The sequence below is a fragment of the Chelonoidis abingdonii genome, chromosome 3 (genome assembly GCF_003597395.2).
Source record: "Chelonoidis abingdonii isolate Lonesome George chromosome 3, CheloAbing_2.0, whole genome shotgun sequence".
NCBI classification, from domain to species: domain Eukaryota; kingdom Metazoa; phylum Chordata; order Testudines; family Testudinidae; genus Chelonoidis; species Chelonoidis abingdonii.
The window spans coordinates 126,632,789-126,649,344 of NC_133771.1; the positions used below are offsets into that span (position 1 = coordinate 126,632,789).

General features: G+C 44.8%; 1 protein-coding gene across 3 annotated transcripts in view; it reads right to left on the bottom strand.

Annotated features, from left to right (window-relative positions):
- The window catches only part of AGPAT4 (1-acylglycerol-3-phosphate O-acyltransferase 4), a 139,606-nt gene that overhangs the window by 38,966 nt on the left and 84,084 nt on the right, over positions 1-16,556 (bottom strand). For 2 of the 3 annotated variants that reach the window (XM_032793204.2, XM_032793206.2), the window contains exons 4-5: positions 13,958-14,119; positions 8,762-8,915 (exon numbers count right to left, since the gene is read on the bottom strand). In XM_032793204.2, coding sequence (XP_032649095.1) covers positions 8,762-8,915; positions 13,958-14,119 — 316 coding nt within the window. The remainder of the gene's footprint in view (positions 1-8,761; positions 8,916-13,957; positions 14,120-16,556) is intronic. The other variant, XM_032793207.2, reaches the window with a different exon arrangement.

Below are 16,556 nucleotides of genomic sequence, written 5' to 3' on the forward strand. Positions count from 1 at the left end.
GCCAGACCTCAGGTGCCTGCCCAGTGGGTAGTGTTAGATCACCACTATTTCTTGCTTTGGGAGGGTATGCCATAGATGGTGTTCTACACACCTTGAAAGATGGGATATGTGAATTGTATGGGGCTGCAAATTGAACTGGAGAAGCAGGCAGACATATGGTCTGGTACCCTGGCTCCAACATAGTCCAAGGATTAAGTCCCTGCAACATTTCACCGATATGGAAAGCAGAGACTGCAGTAGAACCCGAATTACAAACATACCCTCAGGAAGGACAGTTGTTATTAACTCTGAATTGTCTTTCATAAATTTCAGCTAACATTTGACCTAATATATCGTTTGAAACTATGCAGAAAAAATATGCGCTCTCTTTTTTTTTTAAAAGTAGTTTAAGTTAACACACAGTACAGTACTGTAGATTGCCTGTCTTTTGGGGCGGGGGCGAGCGCGTTGGTCTCTGCTGCTTGCTAGTTGTGCACTTCCAGTTCCAAATGAGGTGTGGTGGTTGAGTGTCAGTTCATAACTCTGGTGTCACTGTAAAAAGATTATGGGTGATGTAAACAAGCTTTTGGTGAACCCTGAATGTAAGCTGACAGTTTTGAGGAGTTCAGAAGAAAGAGATCTGACCTAAGCTGAGATATCAAACCAATTAGGGTTTTGTAAGAAAATGGGGAACTAGTTGGTAGTTCCCAGGAAGAAGAGGCCTACAATTAATGGGTTAGAAGAATCTACAAACTCTGCCCCTCTGACCTAAAATCATGTTAACGGACAGGACAAGAGACGAACTATAGCCAGGAAGTGGGCATATAGCAGATAGCTGGTGGCCCAAGTTTGATAAAAATATTCAAGGGACAGTGGCACAGCTGAATTGGAAAGGGAATGGTTAAATCCAGACCTGTGGGGGGAGCAAACCTAATCGGACCCCACAATAGGAACATGGAGATCTGAAGAAGCTTTACTGTAACAAAAAAAGTCATACAGATGTTACATCTGTCCAGTGCTAGAGAGACCAGGGGCTAGTGAAGCCTACCAGTGGGTCCGTGGCAGTGACCCTAACAACAGAAACCAGAGCAGCCCGACAGTCAGTAACCTGATTTCAGCACCCAAAAGGGGAATCAAAAAGTTCACATTGAGTTGGATGGGGAAAAGGCCTAGCGGTGCTGGTTGCTGTCCAGTTCCGGGCCTGGGACTGGAGGTGCTGTGGCGGTTCAGCCGTTGACATGGATCCGGGTCCACTACTCGGTCTGGGTCTCTGTAACAGACAGGTTCTCTGTGGAACGCTCAGGAACAGGAATGGTCTGGAAGCTCGCTTGGTTTGGCTGTGGTAACCATCCTACTCTCTTGGCCCACTTCACTTGATTGGCCAAGTCTCCCCCAGTAGCATGGGATGGGATAATTGTATAGACTGAAAAAGTCCACAGTCCTGACCAGCCTTTGTACTGGACAGCAGTTCAGCTGTAGGCAAGACACAGCTGTGACATGAAGGGGTAAATGATTCACTTTGGCCCTTGGGTTGAATGAGTTTGGGATCGACAAAGGATTGGTGGAGGCTGACACTTGTGCCCCGTGTCTCTCCACCCGGTAACCTTCTTTCCGCCCACTCTCAAAATTTCCCTTCATCCAAGGGGATTGGAGAGGTATCTGGGCCTGGGAACTTGGGAGTGATGGTGGTGTAATGACTTGCACCGGGTGGGGTTCGTTGGGCATGTTGGCCTTTGGGCAGTTGGCTTTGATATGTCCCGTTTCATTACACTTATAGCACTTTCCATAACGTTCACTGGTGGTGAAGTAAGTACTTGAAGACTCGGTGAGGTGGAAGGATAGTGAGTGTCTGTGGCTTCCCTTGGTTGTAGGTGGGGTTTTGGGTTGCCCTCGGGTGTAGGGTTTATTGTCGGTTGCCCTCGGGTGAGGGTTTTGTCGGTGTGGCCCTAGGGTTCCCCCTTTACGTACTTTCTTGCTTTCTGCCACCTCCAACCATTTGGCTCCAACTCTCCCCGCCTCGGGGATAGTTGGGTTCTCATCTAGGATGTACCGTGTTATGTCCTCGGAACACATCCAGAACTGCTCCATATTGCATGAGGTGGCGCAGTTGTCAAGAGGTTTGAGCCTGGGACCTGCTATCCAGGCATCCCAATGCTCCCACGTAGTGTGTTTGGGAAATGACCCATGTGGTTTCCACTTTGGTTTCTGACAGCCGACGGGCGTGATCCGAGGTTATCCCCATTTCTGGATCTGGCCATGGCTTGAAACAGTTTATAATCGTCCAGTCTCGGTCCTGGCATTTCAGCCGCCACGTCTGCGAAGGTCCATTGAGGTGTGACCTCAGCCCTCTAGCAATGTACTGGGTCTGTGGATCTGTACCCAATACAGGCCCTTTAAAATTCTAAGAAGTCTCCGTGTCATCACTGCCTTGTAGTGGGAAATTTCCTGTGCGTTGAACAACAACTGGCGCCAGAAGTAGGATGGCTGGAGCATTTTGCCTAGCCTGCGCTATCTCCAGTTCATGCTTTCTCTGTTTTTCGCCCTCTTCACTTCTTTCTGTGTTTTTCCATTGTCGTCAGTAGGAGCCCTCTTCTTCTTGTTGTTTCTTTGGTAGGCCACTCTCATCATTTTTGTTTTATTTGGAGCCAAGCGCTCTTTCTTGAAGTGTCTTTCGTGATCTGCCTTTTGGGCTTCTGATCTCTTCTGTGAGCTGCTCCCGGGGTCTTGTTCGGCCTTAAATTAGTTTCCACTGTCTCCTAGTTTATTGTCGTTGTCTATGGCTTTTTGCCTGGGCTCCTGTCTGTTTTTCAGCTCATCTTTTGGACCTCATGGTTCTGTCTGTGTGAGTGCCCTCTGGTGTTTGTGTGCCTGAATTGCTGGCTTTCTGTCCCTTGAAATCTGCCTATCAACTCCTTTCTTGCTACCTTTTTTTGATATGTTAAATTAACCAAAAAAAAAACCCCACTGTATTACTTGTGTAGCGGGCTGGGATTCCACTCTCAAAGGGAGTGCTATGTTTAACCAACGACCCTTAATGGCCCTCTTAATGACTCTGTGTTAAAATGCAAACTGCCAAAAGCAGGCAGGAAAAAAGTTTCTCTCTCAGCACTTTAAAACTAACCCCTTTCACTGCTAATCCCTAGCTGGGAAAGAAAAATATATATCCTGGCTTCTGGACGTATTCCCATAACCGCCTGCTCCATGTGGTAAACGTCTGTCCAAATCGGACCTTAGCGTCCAAAATCTGGTGCTTACTATGATCCCCCAAGCTTGTACCAGCTTGGATCTTATCTTCGCTGCTACCAGATAGGATTCTGGCTCCTCATCAGCCCGGTTCCCCAAATTTCCTTCGGGACCCTCTCTGGCCTCCCAACTTCCCCTGGAAAGACCCCCAAGACTCCAGAAGTCATGAGTCTTACCGTAAGCGAATTATCTCCCCTCCCTTCCCCCTCTCTCTCAGTTCGTTCCACTCTGAGCAACCTGAGGAATTGATGCAATCTCTTTACATCACAATACCGAGAAACCTGCCTCCTCTTCTCCAAAGAGACAGCCCCAACACAGGAACAGAACTAATCTTATCTCTATTCCCTTGTAACTTTTCCCGTATTGTTCCCGCCCTGGACAATAGGAAAGTAACCACAGAGCCTGGGCTCCCCCCCCTAGCCTGTCACACAGAGGTAGACAGAGCTCCGGACAAGAATTTCTCTCCTTTGCCTCACTAGGATAAAAAACTCCCACATTTTAAAAAGAAAACTTTATATAAAAAAAGAAAGAACTTACACTATACTAAACACTGCCATTAAGAAATTCAATACAGGATGTGGCTTATAAGAAAATAGAAATAAACAGGTCTGATTAAAAGATAGCCCAATTAAACCAGTCCAGCAAAATCTCACACACATGTATTACAAACCAAAGTACATAACGCCTATACTTTTTTCCTTTGTACTCACACTTGATAGTAGAATATTTGAAAGAAGATGGAGTTAGAAAGAAAGCTTTTACCTCACAGCCGAGGAAAACAAAAAGCCCCTCGATTTCCAGTTCCCTCCAGACTCTTAAAAAAATCCAGGTCTCTGATTGGTCCTCTGGTCAGGTGTTGGTTCCCCCTCCTGTTCACCCTTTACAAGGAAAAGAAATTTTAACCCTTACCTATCTACTTATGACAGCCCAAACCCTATACGGACCACAAAGGAACATGGAGATCTGAAAAGCTTTTTACTGTAGCAAAAAAAGTCATAAGATGTTACACTGTCCAGTGCTGGAGAGACCAGGGCTAGTGATAGCGCTACAGTGGGCCTGTGCAGGGACCCTAACAACAGAAACACCCAGATCCAGCCCTGACAGTCAGTAAACCTGATTTCAGACCCAAAGGGAATCAAAAGTTTCACATTGGAGTTGGATGGGGAAAAGGCCTAGCAGTTGAGTATACAACGGAGCCCAATGTGACTCTGGCCACCCAGAGGTGGTGAACCCCTCAAGAACATCCCTGAATAGAGTATCATGAACATTCAGGGAATAATGGGCCCCATCCAAGTCAGGGGCCTTAGGATGTTGGGGTGCACTCCCAGCTACTGACCGAGATCTTGCTGAGGAATGACTAGAATCCGGCCCAAGGCCAATGTGTGGTTACTCAGAGTGTAAACAGAAAGCCAGCAGCCCTTGCTCTGACCCTGGCTGCACGCTGATAGGCAGAGAGCAGCTCTGAGCTGCTCCCTGGCAACCTAAACATGCCCTGGGGATGAGCTGAATCCAGCTGATGAACTGACTTCAGAGGGAGGGAAAGTGGGTTCCAGTGACCAGGTTGAGTCGAGTCTCTCAACTCCTGCTATGGATTCCAACGTAACAATTGACTACTCTCCCAAAAAAGCCTCGTTTGCAGCTGACCTCCCCTGGCAGCCTCTGACAGAAAGATCAACCTGGAAAGGTTCTCTGGTCAGCTGCTACCTACAGAAGTTGAGCCAGGGGAATACGGAGACAATTGGTGGTACTGAAAAAGTACTGATTTAGGCTACTCGTCTAGCCCATGATATACTTTCTCAGGGCACTGGGAATACAGAACACTAAAAGTGCTTACTCCAGAATTTCTGCTGGCCTGGGATTTCTGAGGCAGTGCAAAATACTGCAAGTCCTATGATCCGTGCCAGAGGGTAACGAAGGCCAGGACAAGGGTAAGGCTGTCCTAGTTCCCATTCCAACAGAGGAACCCTTTCAGAGGGTTGTTGTGGACATTGGGGCCCCTTGCATAACGTCAAAAGTCACCCAGATGGAGAAAAATAATATATCTGATAGTAGTAGTTTTACACTTTCCTGCTATCCAGAAGCAGTAGCTCTGTCCTCTGTAGAGGCAGACAAAATGCCTGATGCCTTGCTAAGAATATGTAGCCGTAGGGTTTCCTCATGAGGTTTCGACGATCAGGGCAAATTTTATGTCTGTCCTACATGAAAGGGCTATGAGATGTGGGATTCAACACTTCTGATCACCTTCCTACCTCCCAATGAACAGGCTGTTTGAAAGATTAAAGAAACCCTTAAAAGCTGAAAATGTTTGTGGATCCACACCCCAGTGACTAGGTTAAATGTTTACTTTAGTGCGTTTGCCTGTTGGGAGTTCCCAGAAATCCACAAGATCCTCCCCCTTTTGAACTGCTCTCTGTATAGTGAGAGTACAAAGCCCCTGGCCCTAATGAGAGAAGAGTGGGAAGTATGGCCTCCCCAACAGGAGTCCATGGCGAAGTATGTGTTGGCTTTTTGGGAAACCACTCATTGAACCCATGGTGTTCACCCAGGAAATCTAGCTAAACTCAGGACAGACAAAGTCTGAAATATCACACTGCATATGCTTGGGCATGATACGGGACCAAATTATGGTGCCATTTCAGTGCACAGGAATAAATTCCAAGCTGCCTGGAAGGGACGGGTTGAAATCACATCTCAGGATTTCTACACTACGGATATTCCGATTTTACATAAACCGGTTTTGTAAAACAGATTGTATAAAAGTGGAGGGATTTCGGCCACACGAAGCACTATTAATGCGTGGTGTGTTGTCCATGGTCGAGGCTAGCGTCGATTTCTGGAGCGTTGCATTGCTGGGGGAGCATATCCCATCATGTTTCCCACGTCTCCCCGGCCCATTGGAATTCTGGGTTGAGACCCAATGCATGATGTGCAAAAACAGCGTCACGAGTGATTCTGGTAAATTCACCACCTCATTCCTCTCCCTCAAAGCAATGGCAGACATCATTTCGCGCCTTTTTCCCTGGATCGCCCTGGCAGATGCCCATAGCAATGGTAACCATGGAGCCTGTTCAGCTCCCCCCTCCCCAACGTTCACGTAATAATCTACTGGAGTTGCTACACAAACTGGGTACCGCAGTGCTACACAGCAGCATTCATTTGCCTTTGCAGGATAGCAGAGACCGTTATCAGATCGTCTGTACTGTTGCTGCTGTTATGGTGCCCCTGGCTGAGGTCGGCCGGGGCCAAAGACAAAAAGGGAATGACTAAATGAAATTCAAAAGTTCGCAGGGCTTTTCCCGTCTACCTGGCCACTGCATCCGAGTTCAGATTGCTGTCCAAAGCAGTCACAATGGTGCACTGTGGGATACCGCCTGGAGGCCAATACTGTCGATTTGCGGCCACACTAACCCTAATCTGATATGATAATACCGATTTCAGCGCTACTCTTCTTGTTGGGAAGGAGTACAGAAACCAGTTTAAAGGGCCCTTTATATCGATATAAAGGGCCTCGTTGTGTGGACGGGTGCAGTGTTAAATCGGTTTAACACTGCTAAAATCGGTTTAAATGCGTAGTGTAGACCAGGCCTCAATGAGGTAAACTGTGTGGCTGAGCTATCTAAATCACTCCCATTGACATCGAGTATGTGTGAACATGACAAAACAATATTACAGCAGAGAGAATCTGGCCCTGGGACACTGGGAGGGGAAAGAAGAGGTTCTCCACATAGATCTGGTAGCAGAAACAGGGGACAGTCCCTCCCTGGGACTCCTTATCCTTCTCCAATTACTTAACCCCCACGTAGCAAGCCGAGATCAGAGCAAAGCTGCAGGTTTCTCACCAGGAATTTTCCAATAAGCCTACACACATTTTGCCTGCTGTCCAATTAAAAGTTCACCTTCAAGCTTACTGTGAAAACAGCCCAAAGTCTGGAGAGAGAAATTGCTAACATGCTGGAGTTAGGGATGATCCAATGATCAAATAGTCCATGGGAATCCCCCAATGTACTGGTACCTAAGAAGCCTGGGTCAGTCTGTGGGGATTACAGAAAGCTCAGTATCACAACATCTGATATATACCCCCTGCCTAGAACAGATGAGATCCTGTGCAAGTTGGGAGGGGCCTCCAATTCCTGACCACAACTGACCTCAGTATAAGTTACTGGCAGGGGTCATTGGTCTCAGATGCTAGGTTTAAATCAGCATTTACCACCCCAATTGGGTTCTGAGATCCTGGTCCTACCTTTTGACCTCAAGGGGGCTCTAGCTACCTTATAGAGCTGGTAGATGAATCACTATATGGGATGGGGGAGTTTGCCCTGGCACATATAGATATTTGCATCTTCAACCATACACTGGAAGAGAATGCGACCCACGTAAGGAGCATGCTTCACAGCATTCACACAGCAGGCCTGACTGTAAAGATGGAGAAATTCAAGGCTGGAATGGCAGAAGTGGAATCTCAGCCAGAGTGGGGATGAGCTGCATAAAACCAGAACCTGCAAGAGTGGAAGCCATTAAGCATCGTCCCACTCCTAACACAAGGAAGAAAAGGTACAATCCTGTATTGGGATGTCAAGATATTACAGGAGGTTCATCCTTCACTTTAGTACCCTGACTGCCCTATCACTCATCTATGTAAAAAGGGTGAACCAGGATCTGAACACTGCCAACAGGCCTTCTGTGAACTGAAGAAAGCCCTGAGTACAGACTCGGTTCTGGTAAGCCCAGTCTTTGACACATTTATGTGTTTTAGAAACACCTGTGGCACGGGGCTTAGGGCTGTGCCGATGCAAAGTGATGAAAAGGGGGAGACACACTTCACTGTGCATCTGAGCAAGAAACTGCTTCCCTGAGAGAAAAACTATGTGATAACTGAAAAAGAACATGTGGCAACAGTGCAGACCCTCAGCAAATTGCAGCCCTATCTTTTCAGATGATATTTCACACTGTATACTGATCACTCACCTGCTTGCATCAAATGAAAAGATGAATGCCTAGTTGCTAAAATGGAGCCTGGTGTCTCAAGATTATGATATGGAAATGCTTCAGGTTAAAGAAAATGCAAATTTGGTCACTAATGTTCTGTCCAGGAAATAAGTCAGTGGGGTCCCTGTGGTGTGGCTGGACAGCCACCCTTGTTAATGTCCATTTGTCTAAAGGGGAGATGAGACAGATGTGAGACTTGGAAGTGTAAATAGTTCAAACAATTATATTTAAGTGTGCCAGACAAGCATGGCCTTTGGGGACAATAAGCATGAAGTGGGTTTCCTGCCCAACCTTTTGAAGCTATGCCCTTAGCACAGGGCCATTAACTGGTGATTACCAGTCCAGAGTAAGCAAAAACAAGTTAGCAGAACTGCCTCTGAATTTTGTGGTACAGTCCTAATCCCTTAGTCTTTGAGAGCTAGTAGAAATATAGATCAACGGGAATTTTAGTTTAATTTTACAGACATACATTCTAGAGGAAAAAGAACAAGGCAGGATGACAGCAGGAGACTGAAATGATCGTTTAGAATTTGCTCTGTGTGACTTTCCTTACCTACATTTCTCAAACTTTGCACGGTGACAGCAAATCCCTTTGTCCGGGGCAGCAGATGATACTTGAGTTTAGGCAAGCCTTTGGCTTCAGCAACCTGCATGCTGATTTGGTGCTTCTGCTCTGTGAATCTCGTGCCCTCACAGTGTATCAAGAACTGAAAGCAAGACAGGGCTATAGTTAGAAAACCAGCTCACACATTGATCACAAATCAAACATTCACTAGTTTGGGTTTCTTTAAACCTTCCTTCTTGTTAGCTGTATTTTGGGAATGAAGTGGGTGAAAGGAAACAAAAAACTTGAAAAACCTTACTTTCCTTCTGATCGCTCTTTTGTCTGGTATTACTGCTCAGACTGCTGTGGGCTGCAGAATTTTGAGCAAGAAATGCAAGTGTTTTTCAATAAAACCACTCCCTTTCTTATATCACCACAACAGACAAAAAAAAAAAAAAGAAGTTCTCCAGTGATAACACGAAGGCTGGTTACCTTGAGGAGCACCAAGGCAGTGCACTAGGACTTCTGTTCTGACTGAGTAGTGTACGTGTTATCATCTCAAAGGGGATGTATTAGAGACAGGTCCAAACCAGAACTTCAGATTCCAACTTCCCTCAACTATGGGAGAGTTCAAATCCAGATCTCAATCCATATTTCATGGCTGACCTCTCAGGCCCATTCCGAGTAAATATTTAAAGAAGGGACCGACCTGTGATAGTCTATATTATGATGTTCACCAAGACTATGATAAATTATGTACAAAGTTTGCCTTGTGAGGTGTCATTTGAAACATCAACCTGCTGAACATTATTGTCCTGGTAAAGTATATGTGGCAACACTATATAAGAGGTTATAAGATTCTACTGTATGATTGTTACTCAAGTATGTTATAATTCTGCATAACACCCACAAACCAGTTTTTCAGAGACAAAAAACTCACTGGCCCCAGCCAAGTGTTAAAGAGCTATCACCAGCTTAAGGAGCCACTCTTCAGTAACGGGAAGGTGCAGACGAGAAATTTACATTTCGTCACAGAGATAGTCCAATCCTCACATCCGCAAAAGACTACTTGTTGCCTGCACCCCAGTAGGGGGTAATTCTCAAAGAGGGGAGGGTGGTATATGAGAGAGAGAGAGAGAGAGAGAGAGACAGACAGACACAGACGACAAAGGCTTTCATTTCACTTCATGACTCTCAAAGAGCTGAACTAAGCAGGAAGAGGCACAGACATATGGTGAGATAAAATCTTTGCTTTTAAATTCACTTAGCTTAAGATATTAGCTTGCATTTTACTCTTATTGTCTGTTGTAACCATTCCTGTCTTTTATGCCTCATCATTTGTATTCACGTAAAATCTATTTCTGTAGTTAATAAACGTATCTTGTTGTTTTATCTTAACTAGTGTGTTTGGATTAAAGTGGGAGGGTACCTCCATTTGGGATAACACTGCTAGTACATAGGTCATTTTCCTTTGCTGAAATGATGGACTGTCTATGAGCTTACATTGCTCAGTAGTGTGCTAGACAGTACAAGACACACATTTATGGGGGAACAAGGCTGGGACTAAGAATGTGCAGGTGTTGCCCTGTATGTAATTCATGAGTGACTGGTCAGAGGGCTCGTGTATTTAGCTGGGGGTGAATTTGCATGCTGAAGGCTGTGAGAACAGGCCAGGAGGGGATGTTCTGACAGCACAGCAGTTTAAAAGGCACCTCAGACTAGAGAATTAAGAGGACACAGCTGCTCAACAATCCAGACTGTACCCTGGCTAATGTGACACCATCACCACTTATTTTCTACCAGGATGTCATTTTCTTCCACCTTTTAAAAGTTCAATAGCACGGACAGCTACAAAGCTGAGGAGGAAATAGCTTTTTTGGGAATAATCGCATTCACATTCCATCCATATAAACCAAACAACCTGAGGGTTTGATACCTGAACATAGTCATGACACAAACTGCTCCCAGTGATGTAACAAAGATCAGCTATTTTAATTTCCATAGAGGAGAGGAGATGTATTAACCTGCAACATGGCCCTGTGGAGCCCCTCAACTATAGCACAAATAATTACATGTAAATGCATGTTTCCTAGTGGTGATGGATGTGGACAAATCCTGGCTCTTAAATTGCCTTGGTGCTAGAGAGGAAGTATATGCCATCCAGCGGTTAGGGCACCAGCCTTGGGAGAGCTGGGTTCAAGTCCCTGCTCTGCTACGGACTGCCTGTATGACTGTCATTTAGAGAAATGAGATGGAGAGAAACTATCTGTAAAAAGGAGATAACAGCACTTCCCTACTTTACAGGGGTGTTGCAAGGATAAGTACATTAAAGATTGTGAGATGTACAGATACTGCAGTAATTAGGGTCATATAAAATACCTAAAATAGGCAGACAGGGTTCTGGCAAGTCTTTAGGGGAGCCTATCCTCCTATTGTATCCCAAGAATCTGACTACACCCTTCACAGGACTATTGTATGCAAGATAGAGAAGATAATTGTTCCACTTAACACAGCACTGGTGAGGCCTCGGAGTATTGTGTCTAGTTTCAGGCTCCCACACTTAAAGACGTGAACGAATTAGCAAGAGTCCAGAGGAGAGCAACAAAAATGATAAAAGATTTAGAAAACATGACCCAGAAGGAAAGGTTGAAAGAATTGGCATGTTTAGCCTAGAGGCGAGAAGGCTGAAGGGAGACATGGTAACAGACTTCAAATACATAAAATATTGTTATTTAAAAAAAAAAAAAAAAAAGAAGAGAATGGTGATCAACAGTTGTGGGTCTCCACCAAGGGTAGGACAAGAAACAAGCAGCTTACTTTACAGCAAGAGATAAACAGGGTTGATATTTGGAAAAACTTTCTAACTAAAAGGATAATTTAGCACTGGAAGGTTACCTAACCTAGGGTGATTGTGGAATACGTCAAGTCCTGGAGCACCCATGGGAAAAAAAAACAGTGGGTGCTCAGCACCCACTGGCAGCCCTGCAGATAGGCACCTCCCCCTCCCTCCAAGTACCTCCCATCCACTGTGATCAGCTGTTCAGCAGCATGCAGGAGGCACAGGCGGGTGGGGATGGAACAAGGAAGGGAGAGGCAGGGTGGGAAGGGGCAGAGCAGGAGTTTTGGGAAAGTGATGGTGGAGTGGGGGTTGAGCACCCCCCTCCTCCCCCAAGAACTGTGGAAATCGGTACCTGTCTTGAGCTGCCTTCCAGCTCTAGAGTACTATGATTCCCAGCTGATGGTCCAATTACGTTTTGTCTACAAGTGTGGTTAGGACAGAAAACTATAGACCCATAAATGCAGTGCCACTAACCAATGTCCCATCCTATATAAAATATACTATTTCTGGTGAAATTATTCAGATATGAAAGCTTAAAATTTATTTCCCCATCAGCACATGCATGAGAACAAATTAATTGCTGGAAGGTTAATGGAAAGTGAACACAAAAGGGGCTGAGCATTGCCAAAGTGAGCTTATTTTTTAATTAAAGGAAACATTTTGTGGCATTTGACTAACTCTGCTAGTAACACAGGGCCAGGATTTGTCCCACAGAAATTAGAGATGGATCATCTGTTCTAGCCCCCCAATGCACCATACTTGTGGAGTATACATATCTTGTTAAATATGCAAATGAAGCATTCAGAAAGTGATGAGAAAATCCTTTCAGCAGGTCTAACCAGTTTCCATTCTGTACCCATGGTGCTATTGCTATCTGTGCGGACATGGGACCACCACCAGGAATGCAAATTAAAATTCCACTTCATCCTGAATTAATACCAGCTGTATGACAATTACATAAACACCATCTATAAAAGGCCTAGAGTAAATGAAGGGGATATCAGACAACAAAGGATGAGTGAGCTAATTAGTGCTGAGCAGTCTAAGTTTATAACAAATTATCTGACCTTTAAAAAGATGCCTAAGAATACAGTGGAAACTGTACAAAAGAAAATAGAAGCTGATACAATTAGGCGACCACCTGGCTGGAGATATACAACACATCCCCAAAACAACTGGCTCAGTTCTGCAAGGTCCTAATTGCCTTCAATACTCATCAACTTCAAAAGAAGTTGAGGGGGCTCATGTCTTCAGAAGTTCAGGTCTGTATCTTCATCAGAAAAGCATCTCTGTTAAGCAATCAATGTTTGTGGTTGGTTAACAGATTTCACTATATGAGTTCATCTCTCTCCTCTTGCCATCACCAACTCACCAAGCTTGGGAGTTTTCCCAAGTACTGGATAAAGAAAAAAAAAAAGTCAACACCACCTTTTCCATTCCCAGTCTGTCATTTCATAGGTGCCAACTTTATAGGTGCTCTGGGGCTGAAGCACCCACAGGAAAAAAAAAGGTGGGTACCGAGCACTCACGGGCAGCCCCCACATCAGCACCTCACCCCAGCACCCCTCACATGCTGGCAGGCCCGACCAATCAGCGCCTCCGGCCTGCCACGGATCAGCTGTTTCATGGCATCTGGAAGTGCTGAGCAGGGGAGTGAGGGCGTAGCTTGCTCTGGGGAGGTGTCAGAACTGGGCAGGGGCATAGTGTGGGTGAGGCTTGGTGGGAGGGCGAGCACCCCCTGGCAGATTAAAAACAAGGGGTGGGCGTGAGAGAGACTTCCCAGCCCAGTGAAAAGGGATGGGGATTTTGGAAAGTTAACACTTTCTTGGTGCAGAGGCAGGAAGTCCAGTTCTTTTCAGATTTAGCTCCCTGATTTTTCTAATGTCACTTTGGTTGACTAGACACAACTGAGTTAATTCACCTACATCAGGGCTGAGTTTGACCCAGTGACTGCCACATGGGCCTCAAGAGTGATGGGATTAAAGTAGAAGAAATGGAGAGTGGGAGTGAGTAGGAACATGAAAATGAAAAGAAGGACACAAGAGGGGAAGTTAAAAATACACATTTGGTACATTGTCATACACACTCAACTTTTCCATAGACCTCTAACTTGCCACCTATACAATTTGTATCCCTATTTGTTGCCTTGGCATTCCCATTGTTCTGTCTTTGATAGAGGGTTAGTGGAAGAAAGGTACTACCCTGGAAATTCAAATTCTTCTCATTGGTCTCTGACTTTTCTGGGAAGTTCATGAAACACTACACCAAATTCACAGCATTGAGCCAGTGAAGGGCTGTTGCATTTATGTTCTCTGTCTCTCGAGAAACAACAGTGCCCTAAACTCCACTCCCTTGTCATCACTTACCCAAAATTTTTCAGGGTAATCCCGGAGATTGAGCAAGCTCTGCATGACAGTTTTCCGATCTTCCTCCCATTTACGCTTGCAGAAGACTATCTCTAGGAAATACCACATCCAACCAATGATAGGCACGTAAGAAAGTTCCTTTTTTGCGAGCACTTTGGAACTCTGCAAGAAAGAGCATGAAAAAAGCATTATAGATTTTTTTTTAAAAAAAAACAAGAAACTGTTTATTGAATTTCAAGGGTACATGAGACACAAAGGGCCAAATGCCAATACACTGACTCACGCTGAATAGTATCTTACTGCACAGCTTGTACCATTGGTTTTAACAATCAAGGGTTCTTTACGACATCTGGTAGGGAGTAGAATTTGGCCCCAACTAAGTGAATCAAAGGAAGTTGTATACAATTTTAAAAACTCACATAAGCTACATTGTTTTGAAAAGTGAGGAAGTCGTGCAAGGGGGTTAGGCTGACAGCCACAAAGAATTAAGTTCTTGATTTATCCAGAGAACCAAAACATCATGGGCACTGGCAGCACAAGTTCCTGCCAACATGCTTCCACGCTGAGCTAACAGGATTAGATATTACGAGTGAAAGAGTAATTCTTTTTGCATGTCTTTGTGATTGAATCTGAACCATCTGTTGAATCTTTTGACTGTCTGCATCACAACCATCAGTGTATCCATATAACTTACAGAGTTCACAGGGGAAAAATGTATTTACGTATAGGCTTTTCTATAGCACTCATCACCGTATTCCCTCAGCACCACTTATATGCTAATGAATTTCTCTTCACAATACCCCTGTAGAGAAAGGAAGCATTAGCTCCATTTTATAGATGGGATACAAAGAGATTCAAGTGATTTGCCCACCACAAGCAGGTGGTCTATGCTGTAGTCAGTAATACTATTCTCAAGTCCTAGTCCAGGGCCCTAACTGTAAGACTATCCTTCCTCTGGCAAAACCACCTTTCCCCGATGTGTTTTATTGTTCCTTTCCTCCCTTCCTAACCAGCTCAACTCTAAACTAGCTTGCAGTTTGATTTGTTATGTAATGGTCAGAATGAAGAATAAAGCTGCAAACTGTGTGAAATGTTGCTTCAGCACTGACTGAAAAAAGTCCCATTTTCTACAGGGTATATGCAGCAACAACAGTCCATTGTGCATTTGTTCTATCGTCATAAAGTGCTGGAGCCCAGTGCTTGGACATCAGATTTGACTAGTGACAATCGGTGATCTCTACATTCAAGTAATGACTATTTGAGATACATTTGCTTTTTTCATTACAATGACAAGAGAGACAACTTAGTTCTTGTCTTCTTCTCATTTTTCTTTTCTGTTCTCTCCCTCTTAGAAAATTTCTGTAAATAATTAAGCTACTTACAATACCCATGAGACTAGAAGGCAACTATAGATCACTTAGCTTTATTAGTAACAGCCACACAGAAGACAAAGGAGAGCAAATGTGGGGAAGTCAGCTTCCAAAAACTGGAAAATAGGAATTTAATTTTTCCTATCATTGAGACTGCCTCACACAGACCCTCCCTCTCCCTCGATACTATTAGTTAATTGGTAGTGATGGGCCCAAAGCAGAACCCTGAACCCTCTTCCCTCACAGCTTGGAGGGGGCGTGGACGTGGGTTAGCACCAGGATCTGAATTTTATGGCTGAGGCCCAGTTCTGTTGATCAGTTATCTGACGAACACCCGGTTAAGAACCAATTTGTGCATGAATCGGGCCTTTTTTGTCACATTCATATGTGTACAAATCTGATTCCAAAAATCAGTCCAGATATTTGGTACTTAAAATAGACCCTACCACACTGCAGCAGCTATGCTGAGCATGGCCTGGCTCTCCAAGGCTCCTTCCTGCCCCTAGTATTAGTCCTTCCCATATAATTGCTAGCTCCTTCGTCTCTTTCACAGGATACCCCTGCATCCATTCCCAGCCACTAGGATACCTTTCTAATGCCAATACCCATCATCTACCACCTAGGTCTATCCCTCTTCTCTATGTGCATCCTTGTTTCCAGAATTCATATTCAGCATTGCTGGATACTGGTATGTGTTATCTGGATTGTCAGGAACCAGGTACAACGATCAATCCACTATACAATATTTCATAATTATTAACCAACAAACCCCTCTACCCCCAAGGGGAAAAAAAAAAAACATTGTAAACATTTGACAGACCTAACATATTTAACTTCAGAAGGGACGCGCTTTTTTTTTTTTTAAGTTCAGTTTTCTGGTAGAGACACTTTAAATGTGGTGATTTCTAAACTAATTTCTTAGAAAAAATAAGGATTTTTCTACTAACATTCAGAACAGTCCCTTAGATGGATCTGAGCATGCAAAAGTAACACACACCTAGCTTCACTTTCCTTCTCCTTTCCCTTCCCCCACACTCTGGCCTGATGCCTTTTTAGTTTTTGCTTTGCTATTACCAGGAGCGGCGCCAGGATTTCTGATGCCCTAGGTAGACGGCCATTTCGCCACCCCCTGCGGGTCCGGTGGACCTACCGCAGTCATGCCAGTGGACGGTCCGCTGCTGGAAAGGCTCCGGTGGAGCTGCCGCAGGCATGACTGCGGTAGGTCCGCC